This window comes from Camellia sinensis, chromosome 7, assembly GCF_055761805.1.
Source record: "Camellia sinensis isolate YWXY chromosome 7, ASM5576180v1, whole genome shotgun sequence".
In the NCBI taxonomy this organism is placed as follows: Eukaryota; Viridiplantae; Streptophyta; class Magnoliopsida; order Ericales; family Theaceae; genus Camellia; species Camellia sinensis.
The window spans coordinates 183,413,846-183,430,390 of record NC_138967.1 but is presented as its reverse complement, the minus strand read 5'-3'; the positions used below and the strand labels follow the sequence as shown (position 1 = coordinate 183,430,390).

Genomic DNA, 16,545 nt, shown 5'->3' with positions numbered 1-16,545 from the left:
TTTGGTTGTGGATTGAACTGACTTTGATTATGAGGTTTTCAGATGTTTTGCTATGAACAAGCATTGATTGTGGGTTTTTTTGTTATTTTCTTTTTTTTAGGAATTAAATTGGTTTTTATGACTTAAATTATAAGAAAAAAAATTCTAAACCATTGTGACTTAAATTTTAGATGCATACATATACCTCCTTTTTGAGATATGTAGAAACACTTTCCTTAATGCAACAATAGCAGTTGTAGAGATAACAATCTTCCCTTTTAGGGGCATCTTCGACTCTATCAACTATTTTAGATAGCAAAAACATGAGAACAGTTGTCGACGTAGCAAATATTCCTTTTTGAACATCTTCAACTCTTATCAACTATTTTAGATAGCAAAAATACAGATGTTTCCTATTTTAACTAACCATTTTATGCAATCCATCTGGCAAAAATCCTTTCTATGTTAATTAGTCACTTTTGACATTTTTTTTTTATATTTAATTATGGATGATAAATTAGTTTTGGATAAATTACACTAATCTTTCACTTAGATTTGGAAAAAAATATAATAAATCTTACAAATTTAACATAATTACATTGAATACAATAATCTTCTTTGTGAATGTTAAAATTCTTTGGATAAATTACACTAACATTCCCTGATATTTGTAAAAAATACATTAGGTTTTATAATTTTTCATAATTAACATTGATTTTTTTTTAGTAAGACGAAAGATATTGAAACTACTGCAGATAATGTAAAGATACACAGATAGATAAAATAACATATATATTTCAATATAAAAGATATGGCAATATCATTTTAGATAAATTAAAGTAAACCCCCTTATACTATGACTCATTTGTATTTTGCCCCTAAACTTCAAAACTCAACAATTAACCACATCAAAGTATTATCTTCTTACAACAAAACCCTTATGTTACGATTTTGTTAGAAATTTAAACAAAATCCTTTTTGTTTCCCTTATTTTAGTTATAGTTAACCCCTTTTGTTAGAAATTTGAGCAAATCAAATAATATATAAACACATGTGATTCAAAATTAATTTTCTAAAAAAGTTTGTTGCATTTGGATTCTTTTGTGTTTCTCCGTTTTACATTGCACTTGTGAAACCAAATTCAAAATCGCGGGAGTCCGAACTGTAAGTAGGGCTGCTCGCAGGTCGGTTTTGGCCGGGTGCGGGTTAAAACCGACCCGACCCGCACTTATGCGGTTGGAGAAAAATGGACCCGCAACCTCCCGCGATGCGGTTCGCGGTTTGTGCGGGTGGGTGCGGTTTGGTTTGCGGTTTAGTGTGTTTTTTTTTTTTTTTTTTTTTTTTTTTTTTTTTTTTAACTTAAGCAAATTTGACATTTTTTGTTACTTTCTAAACACTTTTTTTTTTTTTAGAAGAGTTATAAATTAAATTACAAGATATACAATTCATGATCATAATAAATAGTCCACATGTTAGATAAGATGATATGCAACCATGCTTGAGGATCGTAATTAATCTTCCTCCTTAGCTTGCAAAAACAAACCCTTAAAAGTCAAACTAGTAACACTAATTTAAATATGCAAAAACAAACCCTTAAAAGTCAAACTAGTAACACTAATTTTAATAGTGGATTAATCTTCACTGTTTAGTTTTTAATATGCTATTAATAGAATGACAATTCAAAATATCATATTTAACTGTGTCTACTAGACTAATGGAATATAATGATTTTTTTTTTATATATATAAATAAAAGTCAAACTAGTAACACTAATTTAAATATCATTAGATCATAATAATGTATATAAGTGTCCATATAATAAATTTTACTTTCATCCAAAATGTAAAAATAAAAATAATAACTAGTTATCTCCATCCATCCAAAATGCAAAAAATAATAATAATAACTAGTTATTTTTTCTTTAAAAAAAGAAAAAAGAAAAAAGAGATGCGGGATGCGGGCGGGTCGGGTTCGACCTGAACCCGATCTTTTGCCAATTTCTTGACCCGCACCCGCCCGCCTACCTACATCGAAACCGCCCAAAGCACTGCGGGTAGGGTAGGGTCGGGCGGTTTGTGCGGGCGGGTGGGTTTGTTGCCCAGCCCTAGCTGTAAGGGTATCATATCCGAGGAGACTAAATCCCTCCGAGGAGCAAACCATAAATTATGTGATAGAGTTGGCAATTATAAATTATAAATTTTATTGGTTGATGGGCTAACTAATAATATTTAAAATAAATAAAACAAAAAATCAAGAATTTTTTTCTACACTAGATACATATTTATTAAATTTTTAGAACAAAATTCTAACTATAACAAGCTAATAACTCGAGATGATTAACGGTTATGTTTTGAATTTAAGGAGACAAAATGAGTTATAATTTAAGGGAGTTCATAATTTATCTTATCATTTTTTCATCTATACAAATTATTGATAAAATGGTGATTGAAATGTTATGTGAATAAAAATATTAAAAGAGCTCAGTAGAATTATATTAAAATATGTGTTGGCAAATGGGTTTTGGGGTTTTTTTTTTTTTTTTTTTGTTAAAATAGTCACAAAAAATAAAATAGGTTTTTTAGTATCACATCAAATCCATAATCATTACGTTCTTTCTATCACAAAAAAATCAAAAATCCTTTCCAAACTAAACTTTTTAATCCCATACTAAAATAGCTAAAAAACCTAAAGAATCAAAAAGCCAACCCCACTTCTCAAACGACGCCTACGGCCTCGTTTGGCAAGTGCTCCTTTTAGCCAAAAAGTCAAAAAGTTACTAAAAAAAATCAAAAAGTCAATAATTCATACTAAAAAGTCAAAAATTCTCTTTTCTCTCTACTTTTTGCACATCTTTTGGTAAAAGTCAAAAAATCACCTCAAACATACTAATTTTTTTACATCACATTTTAACTAAAAAATTAAAAAGTTACTAAAAAAAAACCTATTTTCAAACTAGGCCTAAATATATTTTTTGAACTAATACCCAAATTCTTTGAGTGGTTAATCATAGGCCCTTCAACTTTTCCAAATTTCCCATTAAGTCCAAAATCTTAAGATGCTCTAAAGACGGCCCTTGTCAGCGTCATTCTCGCATTATTAATGTTTTGAAGGAAACGAAATTCAAGAAATCGAAATGAACAAATATTCCAAATTTCTACGCAGTCTGAAAATCATACAATACAACCCAACACGGAAAGCTCCATTTATTTGGCAGCTTTCAGACGACAACTTTCCGGGAAAAATTTTACCCCATTGTATCAATTTTCCTGGTGGTCAACCAATATCCATTTTTTGTTTTACACCTGTTGTACATTGCTTGCTTCTTTTTTGGACAATCTGGGTATAAACAGAAAGACCCAAGTGAAGGACTTTCCTTGTAGATTCCTTCTTTTGGGTCTGGAATTTGGGAATGTTATTTGGGCTTTGAGGCATTGATTCGAATTGTTAAAGTTCATTGGAGCTCCATAGCTTGATTTTGTCTCGTGGGTATTTCATTGGGTTCAATATTTTGGCGTTTCTTGAATAGCAAATTCTGGGTTTTGGCTAGTTTGAGAGTTTCTGTGTTTTTGCTGAAATTTTGTGTGTGTTTCACCAAGGACATTGGTTGAAGGGTTTTCTAGAAGAAAACCTACATTGGTTTGAAGATAAATGCTGGAAAGTTTACATCTTTTTATAGGCTTTAGGAGGGAGATTTGAAGGAACACCAACATAAAAGAGGTTTTTGGTTTCTCTTTTTGGGGGATGATGATGATGAGATGAGAGGATAGTTTGTGTTTGGATTGTTGATTCAGGAACAAATGGGTGTCAAAGGAGTGCTTTGTTTCATTGTATTTGCCCTTCTGTTTTTTGCTTTCGCAGCAGTTGATTCAGAAGGCAAGAGAGGGGAAGAAGAACTGTCATTGGACAATCAACTCTACTCGGCTTTTGGCGGGTTAAATGATGACCTGGTAGTACACTATTGCTTCTAAATCACTGTTAATTATTTACTTATCCCACTTGCTTCATTTCCCATATATGTTTGTGTTTCTTTTTTCTCCTATGCTTGTGTTTTACATGAAATGCATGTTTGATCGCACTATAGCAATATTGTTGCTTAGTCAGGTAAGTTGTATGAAGATTGGCTGAGTGCTTCCCTTAGTTCTTATTGGTGTGTTAAAATACCATGAAATTTGCTGCAAAACAATAATGCACATTTTCAACAAGTACTAATATAGTTGCTCTCGCAATTTCCCCTTAGTTTTCAATTTTATTGCTACTTAAATTTCCCAAGGATTTTGAGTTCATAAACTGTTGGAAGGGCATTCTTTCTTGTGAATGCTTATTGCTTTATTTTAGTGAGGGGCTCAGTTGTTAATGCCTCAAAAGGAGGTCAACAGGCATGCCCTTAGGGAACAATAAAAATAATTATGTATAACAAACATTAAACATAATTTCTTAATGTGATACATTTTTTTTTTATCTGACTCGTGTAGTATGTTGGTAGTTTGTCATCTCTTATTTCTGGTAGTTGCTGGATTTAATGTTTAGTGGGTGTTTGATTAGCTTTTTTAGTGGATTTTTTGTTTTTTTTAGGAGAATTTTTTTATAATGTTTTTGGGAATGGCTCTTTTAGTTGTATGGGAAAATGTGAATGGATGATGTCATAGTTTTGTTTTTTGCTTGAATTTCCCGTTTTACCCTTCCAAAGGTGTAAAAACACCTATGCACTTATGAGGGTAATTTGATCTTTGCAAACTGGTTCAAAGTTTCCCTAGCTTTTTTGGGTGAATGCCAAACACATTTTGGCTTTTTGGCTGTTTGACTTTTTTTAGCCAAAAAGCCAGCATCCCAAACAGGACATCTAACAACAGATTCTTGTAAAATATCACTGCATACAGAAGATTTTCTTGAGCATACATGAACACAAAGTAAATTCCGAAAAGATTCAGAATGGTTCTTATACTCAACTAAGCAAGATGATTAAGAAATATTCGACATATGTGATCAAATGATATGATCAGGGGAATAGTGGAATGCACATATGAACACAATGTATTATTGAAGCTTTAGCTAGAATATAAACATGCTTTTTTAAGTAGACGTATGTACATGAATTTGAATGGAACCATGCAAGAAGCTGAATGTGTGCAATCAGAAAATGCATTATAGGTAGATCAGAAGGTGACAAAATGTTTGTGGATAAGCAAACCAACAGTAGGCATACCCTCTTTTTCTTTTAGGTAGATCAGAGTATTCCACTATTGTGACCCAAATGGGGTAGGTTTCTTTGACATACAAAATTTGTACATCGAGCATGGTTATCCCTATACTAGCCATTTGCATTACAGTATTCTGGGGGGAAATGTTGGATAATGTTCTTAGAAAGATTAATAGACAGGGATGTAATGGATATGTTGTACCTTTATATGTAGAGAAAGGTTATGAGCCCCCATGGGTCTTGGGTCCAAATGAAGACGTCATAGTTGGTCCAAAAATATCGCTAATTGGTCATTAAACACCTTCAGTACTAGCTGCATCTTATGCTGAAGCTACAATGGAAATTAGGGGGAATGATAGTGCAATGGAAGAAGATGATGCGTGGCATCAAGGATAATGGGATCTGAGATCATTCAAAGGGGTGCAACAAACCATGCTACTACAAAGGAGAAAGGCAAAGGGGTTGAGGGATTACTGTGGAATAGCTTCCCATGTTTGCATTTGTTCAAGCTGTTCTCACCGGAGATCTATGGCCATAGTAACATAGTGGGAGCCTTGCGAGGATGCCGTCGCCTTTGTTGCGTTTTTCTTTAGCTGGGAGAAGTGTGCTGTGTGTTTTTTAGGCAAAGAGGTAAAAGAGAAAGGTTGGTGGTGGTGTTATTGGGCACTAAAGGGGCAACATGGCCATTGCCCGGCCCATTTTTGCCAAAGCATTTGTTCCAACAACACATACATGCTTAAAACAACATGTGTGGCTCATGCAATGGTTAAATCTGTCAGAATCTGTCTGTTTTCCACTTCACTCCAGACTACAGAGGTTTATGTGTACATTTCTAAACTATAAGGTGATAATTTGTTTTTGGGGCAAACCACAGGAATAAAGTGCTATTAACCCAAAAAACTAGGCTGGCTACTATAATGCTGTGCTCCTGCATTTTTTTATTTTTTGAAAATCAACAACAAAATTTATTAAAGAAGAAAGTTTGGAGGACAAGAAGTCCTCATACAGTGAAAAGGAGTCCTCATACAGCTCCTGCATTTTTCCTTCTCCAAGTCTAGTGAAATAATTCCTTTGTCAATAGAGGTTACTATTGCACTGCTTTTTTTACTGTTTTCAAGTTTTATTACCACTTGTATGTGAATTTATAAATTATTTTCTTACTTTATTGGAACTAGGCTTTCTTCTTGTCTTTTAGAATCATTTGTAGTACATACATGTTGGGGCATGTTGAGTTGGGCTAGTCTAATACGTTTCCTTCGACATGCTTACAATCAATCCTTATACAAAATATGGGCGTGTGCCCATTGTAATATTATAGTTAATTTGACCACGTATTTTTTCTTTCTTTTCCTTGTAAGCTTTTTAAGAAAAAAAGAAAGGAATGCAGATATCATGACTGGTATTCCCTTCCAGTACCAAGAAAGAAATCATTGACCACATATTTGTTATAGTCACATACCATAGATCGAGTATATTTATATACTTGTCAATTATTATTGGTGTTTATGCGTCTTTTTTCTAGTAATGTAGCTTGTGCTTTTAGGCTCTAAGGAAGTCAAGCCTTGCATGGATTTTAAAGTATTGGTTGTATTTGTACTCATTCCACTTCAAATGTGTAAGCAGATGCTGATATCAGATGAAATTATGTTACTGCAGGCAGTGCAATTATGGGTCCATTGCAAGGTAGAGCTGCTCAATGCAGAGGAAGCTGTTGAAGATCTTGAATTATATGTACCAGAGGAAAAGTATGGTATCAATAATGGAATCATTTCAAGCAGTACATTGTTGGCAAAAGAAGACATACAGAAGGCTATCCTCGTTTTGCATCCTCAGGGAAAGCGAACTCTTTTGGATTGTTTAAGAAAGAATAATATCCCGTACCTTGTTTCTGGAGAAGAGAGTCACACAAAGAATTGGTACACCAAGTATCTGGAGTTCTTGTTTGCTAGAACCGATGCTCATAGACAACGTCAATTGCTTCAGAGTTTTGCACCAGCCCCTGCTTCAGCCCCAACCGTTGAATCTCCTAAACTTAAACCAGTATCTTCAATATCTAAGGTTCCTGATTCTGTGCGTTCTTCTGCAACTCTCAATTCTGCTACAATTACACAGTCAAATAAGCAAGATAGCATCCACCAAGCAGTTGTTATTGCTGTTGTTGTAACTGCAGCAGTGACATTTGTTTTCGCTGCATTGGTCTTTTCCTGCTATTATAGGAGTCACTCTGGACTTGGAAGGAACAATGAAAAGCCTCTTCTCAGCTTAAGCTTAAGTGACTATTCTGGTGGCAGTAGATTCACAGTTTCTTTGTCTTGTTATTGTAAAAACTTCAATTGCATTTTGATGTGCTGACGTAATTTTGAACTTTGGCTTTTCAGGTTCTTCGCATAAATCATCATCTGCTTTTGGGAGTTCTATTAACAAAGGAGAGCTCAATAATCAGTCATTCAATACCAGCTTAAACAACAATAAAATGGCTTCATCTCTGGATGACAAATTTTATGTTTTAGAGTCTGATATTCTCAATGCTTCAAAAGCTGATACCCAGTCATTGGGAACCATAGCTGATGCTGCGAAAATATCGGCAGAGGCTTCTGCACATATCTCACCTTCTTCTCCTAAGCCCCCTCCTGGACTACCTCCTCTAAAGCCTCCACCTGGCAGGGTGGATCACTCGACTCCCGAACCACCTCCTCTGAAGCCTCCTCCTGGCAAGGCAGCTCCTCCCTTGCAGCCGCCTCCTGGTAGTCCACAGGCTCCTCCTCCTACAGGACCACCACCTCCACCTATACCTTCTAGCATAAAGATTGGCCCTCGACCACCACCACCTCCACCTATACCCTCTGGCATAAAGACTGGTCCTCGCCCACCGCCACCTCCAAAAAGTGGTGTCCCTCCTCCTCGGCCACCCACCATCGGCTTAAAGCTTTCGCCTCTTGGATCAAATCATCCATCAGGTACTGCTGGTGAAGGAGGTGAAGCTGATTCTACCAAAACTAAGCTAAAGCCATTCTTCTGGGACAAGGTTCTAACCAACCCCGATCATTCAATGGTTTGGCATGAGCTTAAATCAGGGTCATTCCAGTAAGTCGATTTCGGTACTTCTTTGATGTTTACTTACGTATTCGTAAATATTTGTAGCTGCCGAAAATGCAGTAAATATGTTTCTACTAACTTACAGGTTCAATGAAGAGATGATAGAAACTCTATTTGGGTATGCCCCTCCTGAGAAAAACAAAAACGATCCCAAGAAAGAGGCATCATCCAAACACCCTGCAATGCAGTATATTCAACTTATTGAATCAAAGAAGGCTCAAAATTTATCAATTCTTTTACGAGCCTTGAATGTGACAACAGAAGAAGTTTGTGATGCACTTCAAGAAGGTAATTTTCTTCTCTTTTTTTTTGCTTTTGACGCATCAGTTAAAAATATGTTGTGTATTTAGCATAATAGATCATAACTTGTAAAGCATAAATGGATCATGATAATGAATTTGAGAAATTGAGAACTTAACAAGGGTTGCCTTGTGTAAATTGGCTGGATATTTTTATGTACTGAACGTATCATAACTGTGGTGATTTTTTGTCACTGGCCTCCCAAGGATTTCAATTTGTGCCTCCTTAGTTTGACAAAATTACACCAGCCTCCATGAAGTTTTTAAATTTGCATAACAAGTTGGCCCATGCCGTTAAATAGCTGTCAGTAAAGAAACAAATTTTGCTAATGTCATACAGTATATTTCATTAAATGACCAACTATGAAGCACGGGTATGACTACTGGTACTGGTACGATACGGGTACGTCGATACGGTAAAATTTAAAAAAAGTATGGTACGGGTACATCTTGGTACGTTTGTAAAAAAATATTTGTTTAATGTAAAAATTGATTAAATGGTTCAATTTATTAAGATCCAACCTGCAATTAACTTGTAGTGCTAAAAGTAAAGGTATAAACTAAAATTAAATGTCATTATATTAAATAACTTACAAACTATAGCTTAATTTTAAAATCATGCTAAGTATAAAACTAAAAATAAAAAAGAAGTCTAGTTAAAGGAATTTTATCTCTGTAGTAAAAAAAAAAATTATTTCGACTGAAGTACAACTTGGGTATATACTTGGTACGTTTGAGTACGTCAAAAATTAAAAAGAAAAAATTTGAGTACGTGTTTCGTGTACCCGGTATGTATGCAGAAGTACCATACAGCGGTAAGTACCCGGTACGGGTACGACATGTTTTTCGAAGTGCCCATGCTTCATAGATGACCAATTTACCCTTTGTGGATGGTGGATGGTGATGTGGCTGAGGGGAGCCCTTTGGAAAGATGTAAGCACTAAGCTAGTTGGAGACCACTAGAGGTGGAGGAAAGACCGACGGCAATCTTAGGAGAGAGAGGGTGGTAACTTTGTGTATAGTCGGAGGAGTAGGAGGCTCAGATGAGATTTCTTCACTGCGTGCATGGAGGCTTCCTTCTAGTGGTCACTGAACCATGGGGAGGCTAGCACAGCCTAGGATAAGTGGCTTGATCCCCTTGGTTCAATGGGGGTATCCCAACTACCTCTACATCCTATAGTCAGACCTCAGGAAATGCGTTGTAGGATAGATAGTGGGTAGATATGATATTGTTGGAGAACTTGATATCATTGTTGGGCCCCATTCCTAACTTAAACTTGTCAATATGCATTACTGAATTGAATATGCTTAAATGGTGGCATACCATTTCAATTTCAAATTTATATATATATATATATATATATTTATAAAAGCAAATGCTAACAATTGTCCTGGGGCATTGCTTAATATTGGAAAAAGTACTTTGGAATTAAGTGAAAAGGTTAAAAAAATTATGAAGTTAAAGAAAAGTGTTTTAAATTAAATGAAAAAAAGCGCCTAATGTTCTTTTTTTTTTGTCTTTTCTTGTGCCCCAGGGACATTTGTTAGGAAGACCCATATATATATATATATATATGGATTTCATTCACACTTGTGTGCATATTTTAGTACATCAACAACAATGTCTAACCTTGTTAGTTTAATCAGGAAATGAGCTTCCGTCAGAGCTCCTTCAGACTTTGTTAAAGATGGCACCAACATCAGAAGAAGAACTGAAACTTAGGCTTTTCAGTGGTGAACTTTCTCGACTTGGACCTGCTGACCGGTTCCTAAAAGCCTTGGTCGACGTCCCATTTGCGTTTAGAAGGCTGGAAACTTTGCTTTTTATGTGTACCCTTCAGGAGGATGCTACAATAATTAAAGAGTCCTTTACAACCTTTGAGGTGAGATCAGGAATGCATCATTTATTTGTTTCTACATCTCTCTGGTTGTAGTGTTTTCCTCAATTTTTTCAGGTACGTAATGGTAGTTTGACTGTCCAGAGCAATATAATTTGACCTTTCAATGAAAATTTTGAGGAAAAGTATACATTTCTTGATTTGTATCGCAAGGTCAGTTGGGAATTGGAAAATTTGGATTGTGATTAATTTTTGGCTCTAAAGGAATCATATGTTTGTTAAGTGTTGGACCTAGGACTTGATTAAGTTGGTTCCCTTGTTGTGATGTGATGAATAAATAACACTACGCTTAATAGTCAAATTCTCTGTACTGGGTAGATTATATTACTAGTTGGATATCTATTTAAACCATCACTGATAAATAGAACTAGCATAGTGGAATGGAGTAAATTATCTCTTTTTTCCTTTTTCCATATATGCATGTACATATATGTATATATAAATATGTGCGTGTGCGTGTGCGCTTAGGAATGTATTAATAAATAAAATTAAGATTGAATAGTTTGAAAAGATGTCCACTTGTCATGTTGATGTGTTTTCTCGTTCATGTGTATGAATTATACATAAAGATGTCTAATTTAGGTGGTATATCTGTTTTACACTGCAGGCTGCTTGCACAGAACTTAAGAAGAGTCGGTTATTCCTCAAGCTCCTCGAAGCCGTTCTTAAAACTGGCAATCGCATGAATGATGGAACATTCCGTGGCGGTGCACATGCATTTAAACTCGACACGCTTTTGAAATTATCAGATGTGAAAGGAACAGATGGAAAAACTACTCTTCTGCACTTTGTTGTGCAGGAAATAATCCGATCAGAAGGTGTAAGGGCTGCCCGTGTTGCCAGAGAGAGCCAGAGTATGTCCAGCATCAGGTCTGAGGATCTCCTCGAGGATGCTTTACACAATTCAGAAGATGAATTCCGTAGCCTCGGTCTTCAAGTGATTTCAGGCTTGAGCAGCGAGCTCAAGAATGTCAAGAAAGCTGCAGTTTTGGATGGCGATATCTTAACAGGAAATGTTGCGAAACTCGGTCATCAACTTGTGAAAGCCCGGGATTTTTTGAACTCAGATATGAAAAACATAGACGAAGGAAGTGGATTCAACCAAGTTCTAAAGAATTTTGTGCAGAACGCAGAGATTGATATCATGTCTTTGCTCGAGGATGAGAATAGAATAATGACACTGGTCCAGAGCACAGCAGATTACTTCCATGGGAATGCAGGGAAGGATGAGGGTTTGCGATTGTTTATTATTGTTCGGGATTTTCTGATAATGTTAGATAAGGCGTGTAAAGACATTAAAGATTTGCCAAAGAAGCCAAATAGGACACCAAAGAGGGAGGGCTCGACAGTACCACCTTCTCCAGATCCCCACCAATCTCCTGATCTTCGTCAGCGCTTATTCCCAGCTATCAAAGACCGACGAATGGATTATTCTAGTTCAGATGATGACTTGTAGATTTGTTAGGAACAGGTATAGCTGACTTGTGAAGAAACTTTTCTTTCTTTTTCTTTTTTTGGTGTGTGTGGTTTTTCCCGTTACCCTTTAAGTATTTGGTTAAAAGAAGTAAATCTAATAAAATTACTTTTCCCGTCTTGGAAATGTACTCAGGTGGCTCAGAGTTTCAATGGATGCGCCAACGAGATTGATACAATGTTGATTCCTCTGTCAGTATAATCTGTAGTTGCTCCAAGCTACAAGATCGGTTAGAAGGCTGTTGAACCTGTGGCAGTGTTCGCACTTTTCTGGCAAATTTCAGTGAATATACACCCAATTGAAGAAGCTAACAACACGATATTATTTGACACTTCAACCTTTGGTGTTATATGGAGGCCCAACTGGACATATGTTCTGTGCTTTGAATGTTGATTCTGCCTTCGCAGAGCTCCACCAGTGCATGATGGGTTAGAATGTCTTGTGTGTATTTTTTATTCATGTTCATACCTGTATATTTGCAATTTTGTTAATAATTTTTTAAATGGTTGTGAATTAAAGGTGTAGTTAGTAAATTCTTTCAAAGTATAGGGATTACTATCTTGTCGTCATTGTTATGTTTAGAGAAAACTATCAAATTTCTGTTGTTATGTAAAGTGGCTGATTCTTTTGGTTCTTAATAAAATGCCTTCTATGGTATCTACGTTGAGCAGAATGTTATCATTTTTTATTGTCACGTTTGATAGTATGGAAGAACAATCTTCTTAAATTTTTATTGAAATTTATGTAGTGAAAAGAAAAAGAAACCAACAACAAAACAAAGAACTCAACCATCAAAGAAAAGAAACCCAACAACATCAAATAACTCAACAATTAAAAAAAAAAAAAACACAATCAAGTTTACCACAAATATGACAATCACAATCAAACACGCAATAATCTTAAGATAAAACATTTTTTCTTACCACAATTTGTTCACCATCTTATATGTCAATGTTTACTACTAATGTAGCAACTCTCACCACTTGTTACTATAATTACCATAACATTATTATAAATCCCACATAATTCATAAATATGACCACAAAATATATTATTCATAACTAGAACATACAGTATATAGTACTCTATTAAAATTTCCCCAATTACAAATTTCTACAAAAGAGAGACGAGGATTCTTGGGGGTAAGATTCTCACCTATCTTTGTCAGTCTTTGGTGAGGTTGAAAGCATTTTCCCACAACTCATAATGCTAGGCAAACATCCCCTACCGAAGAGACAACCCAACAACACATCAAACAAGCTCCACCAAAAAAAGTCATTTTCAATGACTCAACAGATGAAGAAAGCCAATCCAATATTACTAAACCATAAATAACCTAAAAGATCAATCCCACACAGAGTACCAACAAGTTTTGAATTGGTATCAATCCAAAAAATTACCAAAAGCATCCATCCCTAGATAGTACCAATAGAAAGTCACCAGAGTTGAAACTTAGTATAAAATCAACAGCAATTTCAACACAAGCCTGTCCCTTACTCAACCTACACAGCATCAATTGAGCAATCAAGAAATACCCATTCCTCAACAACCAATTTCACAGCCAACAAACTCTTCAAACAAGAAGATCATTGCAACCCAATTTTCAAATTTCAAGCAACAAGATCATTGAAACCCAATTTTCAAATTTCAAATCATAAACAAAGGATCAAGAGAAGTGAACCACAGTTGACATTCATTCATTCAATAATCCATCAATGTAATTCCATCTGTTGAGAAAACAGAAGGTTGATTGATATTCACATTACCAAACGCTACTACCTACTAACCACTAAAACAACAATACATCTCAAACCCTAATTTAAACCTAAAATACTAATAAAGACTGTGGGAAACTCTGAATCAAACCCAACCCAGTTCTTCACAATTCAACTGTCATCATCAGCAGAGGGCTTCGACGACCCACCAGTCTTCTTCGGAAGCAAAAGGTTGTGAATGTTTGGCATAACACCACCATTCGCAATGGTCACATCTCCAAGAAGCTTACTGAGTTCTTCGTCATTCCTCACAGCAAGCTGGATGTGCCGAGGCACAATCCGAGTCTTCTTGTTGTCCCTCGCAGCATTTCCAGCCAATTCAAGCACCTATAAACACACAATTAACCAATTAGACCTAAATTCGAAACCCAAGAATTGAAAACCCTAGCTTTAATTAAGAAATTAAATGAGACCCAAATTCAAAACCTACAATTAAAAACTCTAGCTCAAATTCAAACCGATTAGAAGATAAAAGAGAGAAAAGTGAGACCCAAATACGAAACCCTAGCTGAATTTCAAGCCGATTAGAAGATAATAGAGAGAGAAATGAGACCCAAATTCGAAACCCTAGAATTGAAAAACACTGGCTTTAATTAAAAAACTACATGAGACCCAAATTCGAAACCCTAGAATTAAAAACCCTGATTTTAATTAAACAAATTAAATGAGACCCAAATTCGAAACCATATAATTGCAAACCCTACCTCAATTCAATCATAAAAAGAGAGAAAAATGAGACCGAAATTCGAAACCCTAGCTTCAGTTGTGAAATCCAAACCTATTAGAAGATGTGAGAGAGAGAGGGCGTACCTCAGCGGCGAGGTACTCGAGGACGGCGGCGAGGTATACCGGAGCTCCGGCGCCGACTCGCTCGGCGTACTTGCCGGCTTTCAAGAACCTGGCGATACGGCCGACCGGGAATTGCAGACCGGCCTTGCTGCTCCTCGATGTGGCCTTCTTGGCGGCTCCAGATCCTAGGGTTTTGCCTCGGCCGGCCATTGATGATGATGGTTTCAAAGAATAGGGATTTGTATTTGTAGAGAGATAAAGATCGGAACTTTAGAGAGACAGAGAGAGAGGTGGGTGCTGGAGCAGAGAGAGTCGGTCTCTGTGTGTATATATAGTAGTTGGAGGTTTTGAAATTCGACCAATTACGAAGAAGTACGCGGATCGAAGTTGTAAGCCGTTGGATTGAGGATATATTAGTGGTTTGGATCTGTGTCAGTGCTTGATCGAAGTGTGGGACGAGGGAATCGAGGTCTGTTTTACATCCAATTGACAAACAGAGAATGTGAAGGACCCACATTTTGGCCAATAATAGATTATATGGTAGAGATCAAAATTATGTATCGTGAATTTATGTATAAAATGAATTTGAATTAAATATTAATATTTTAAATAAATTTTAGGTATATTTTTTGAAATCGTAATATTTCTCATTGAAAAGAAAAGTTGCATTTCAATGAAAGTTTGGAAAAACATATTTAAATTGATAATAAATTTTATTAATTTCAATAATTAAAATTTATAAATATTTTGTAAAGTCACCATTAATTTACAATTTTCCATACAAGAAAACATAGAGGGAAATTGGAGAAAGATGATAGTGATTAAAAAGGCAGCATTAATTAATAAGCTAGAAATACCATTTTTCCTCTTCCTCTTTCTCTTCTCTTTTCATTTTTTGCAACTCTAACAGTCACGACTACTGTCGGCCAACTGTCTCACTTTTAGCCATGCCTTTCTTCACATCTCTCTCTCACCATCCCTTACCTACCATCATAACCCCTCACTCGCCCTCAATTCTTACTTTACCCATCCCTTCCATTGCAATCTCTCTTTCTCACCCTTTTATCCTCGCCCTCAATTCTTACTTTACCCATCCCTTCCATTGCAATCTCTCTTTCTCACCCTTTTATCCTCGGATTGTGAAGAGGGTGTACTTTGATGTAGTGAAATGCATGGTAAAAGTGTGGAAGAATTATTTTTGAAAAAAAAAAAAAAAAAAAAAAGGGATAAACTCACTATAACCCATCTCTCTATAAATATGTTATACACTGATGAGCAAATGACTTTATATTAGTGTTGTGTTTTAGGACATATTTACTTTTACTATAATAATTTGACTCTTTTTAAGAATTTTTTTTAGGTCTCCCACGGTATCCCCAGGTTTTTTTGGATCCAGGACTAATCCGCCGAGGAAGTTACCGGGCGCATATGCGGGGTCCTCTCCCAAGGGGATTTGCTGCATCCACAAATGCTCGAACTCGAGACCTTTGCTTAAGCGACCCAAATCCCTTTCCATTTGGACCAACCCCCATTGGTGCCCTTTTTAAGATATGTTCTTAAAGTAGCAAAAGATTAAAAAGGAATTGTGATAGAAATAAATTTTCCCATCTTGGTAATAATCAAAATTAGCTCAAGGAAACATGAATTTTTCCTACTAAAACAAGAAGAAAAGAAGATCCGTTACAACTAGATAAAAGGGAAAGAGACCTATTGAGGACACCTAGTAACATATCTTTTCTTTCATTTTCGGATAGTGGCAATTGTAGAAATTTACTACAAAAACAAGTTACAAGACATAGTTCTTTCAATTATAAATGCACAAAAAATTAAGAAAAAATGATGCAAGTGCAAAAAAATAAAATAAAATAAAATAAAAATTATTCTTACTTTAGAATTCAGATCACAAATACATAAATATAAAAAAATAGCCTAATTCCAAAATTCAGGTCATGTGATTAGTGTCCAATCCTTATTTGGATTCACACCACCCAATAAGAAACGGATACAATTTTAAATTCAAGTAAAAGAATTGTATTTG

The 16,545-nt window shown here is 35.6% G+C and overlaps 2 protein-coding genes across 4 annotated transcripts; one reads left to right on the top strand and one right to left on the bottom strand.

Annotated features, from left to right (window-relative positions):
* The first annotated feature begins 3,071 nt into the window (after positions 1 to 3,071).
* On the top strand, positions 3,072 to 12,624 carry LOC114293465 (formin-like protein 5). Of its 3 annotated transcripts, none has more exons than XM_082880085.1 (7): positions 3,072 to 3,926; positions 6,833 to 7,448; positions 7,555 to 8,260; positions 8,358 to 8,560; positions 10,219 to 10,454; positions 11,077 to 11,940; positions 12,079 to 12,624. In XM_082880085.1, the coding sequence occupies exons 1-6, from the start codon at positions 3,777 to 3,779 to the stop codon at positions 11,923 to 11,925; spliced, it is 2,760 nt and encodes a 919-aa protein (XP_082736211.1). In that variant the 5' UTR covers positions 3,072 to 3,776; the 3' UTR covers positions 11,926 to 11,940; positions 12,079 to 12,624. The 3 variants fall into 3 exon arrangements, with proteins under 3 accessions (XP_082736211.1, XP_082736210.1, XP_028093342.2); XM_082880084.1 differs by having other exon boundaries at positions 6,833 to 7,460; XM_028237541.2 differs by having other exon boundaries at positions 3,075 to 3,926; positions 6,833 to 7,466.
* Positions 12,625 to 13,609: 985 nt separating this feature from the next.
* Positions 13,610 to 15,046, bottom strand: LOC114293472 (putative histone H2A.1). The gene is made up of 2 exons (XM_028237547.2): positions 14,529 to 15,046; positions 13,610 to 14,045 (listed from the first exon to the last, which is right to left on the bottom strand). Exons 1-2 carry the CDS (start codon positions 14,715 to 14,717, stop codon positions 13,830 to 13,832), a joined length of 405 nt encoding a protein of 134 aa, XP_028093348.1. The 5' UTR covers positions 14,718 to 15,046; the 3' UTR covers positions 13,610 to 13,829.
* Between the last annotated feature and the right edge of the window lie 1,499 nt (positions 15,047 to 16,545).

Excerpts from the sequence above, each read along its gene's own strand:
- LOC114293465 (XM_028237541.2), top strand. The coding sequence starts at position 3,777 with ATGGGTGTCAAAGGAGTGCTTTGTTTCATTGTATTTGCCCTTCTGTTT. Across the intron at positions 7,467-7,554 it reads AAGTGACTATTCTGGTGGCA|GTTCTTCGCATAAATCATCA; the intron begins GTAGATTCACAG and ends TTGGCTTTTCAG. Across the intron at positions 8,561-10,218 it reads TTGTGATGCACTTCAAGAAG|GAAATGAGCTTCCGTCAGAG; the intron begins GTAATTTTCTTC and ends TAGTTTAATCAG.
- LOC114293472 (XM_028237547.2), bottom strand. The coding sequence starts at position 14,717 with ATGGCCGGCCGAGGCAAAACCCTAGGATCTGGAGCCGCCAAGAAGGCC. Across the intron at positions 14,046-14,528 it reads TCGAGTACCTCGCCGCTGAG|GTGCTTGAATTGGCTGGAAA; the intron begins GTACGCCCTCTC and ends GTGTGTTTATAG.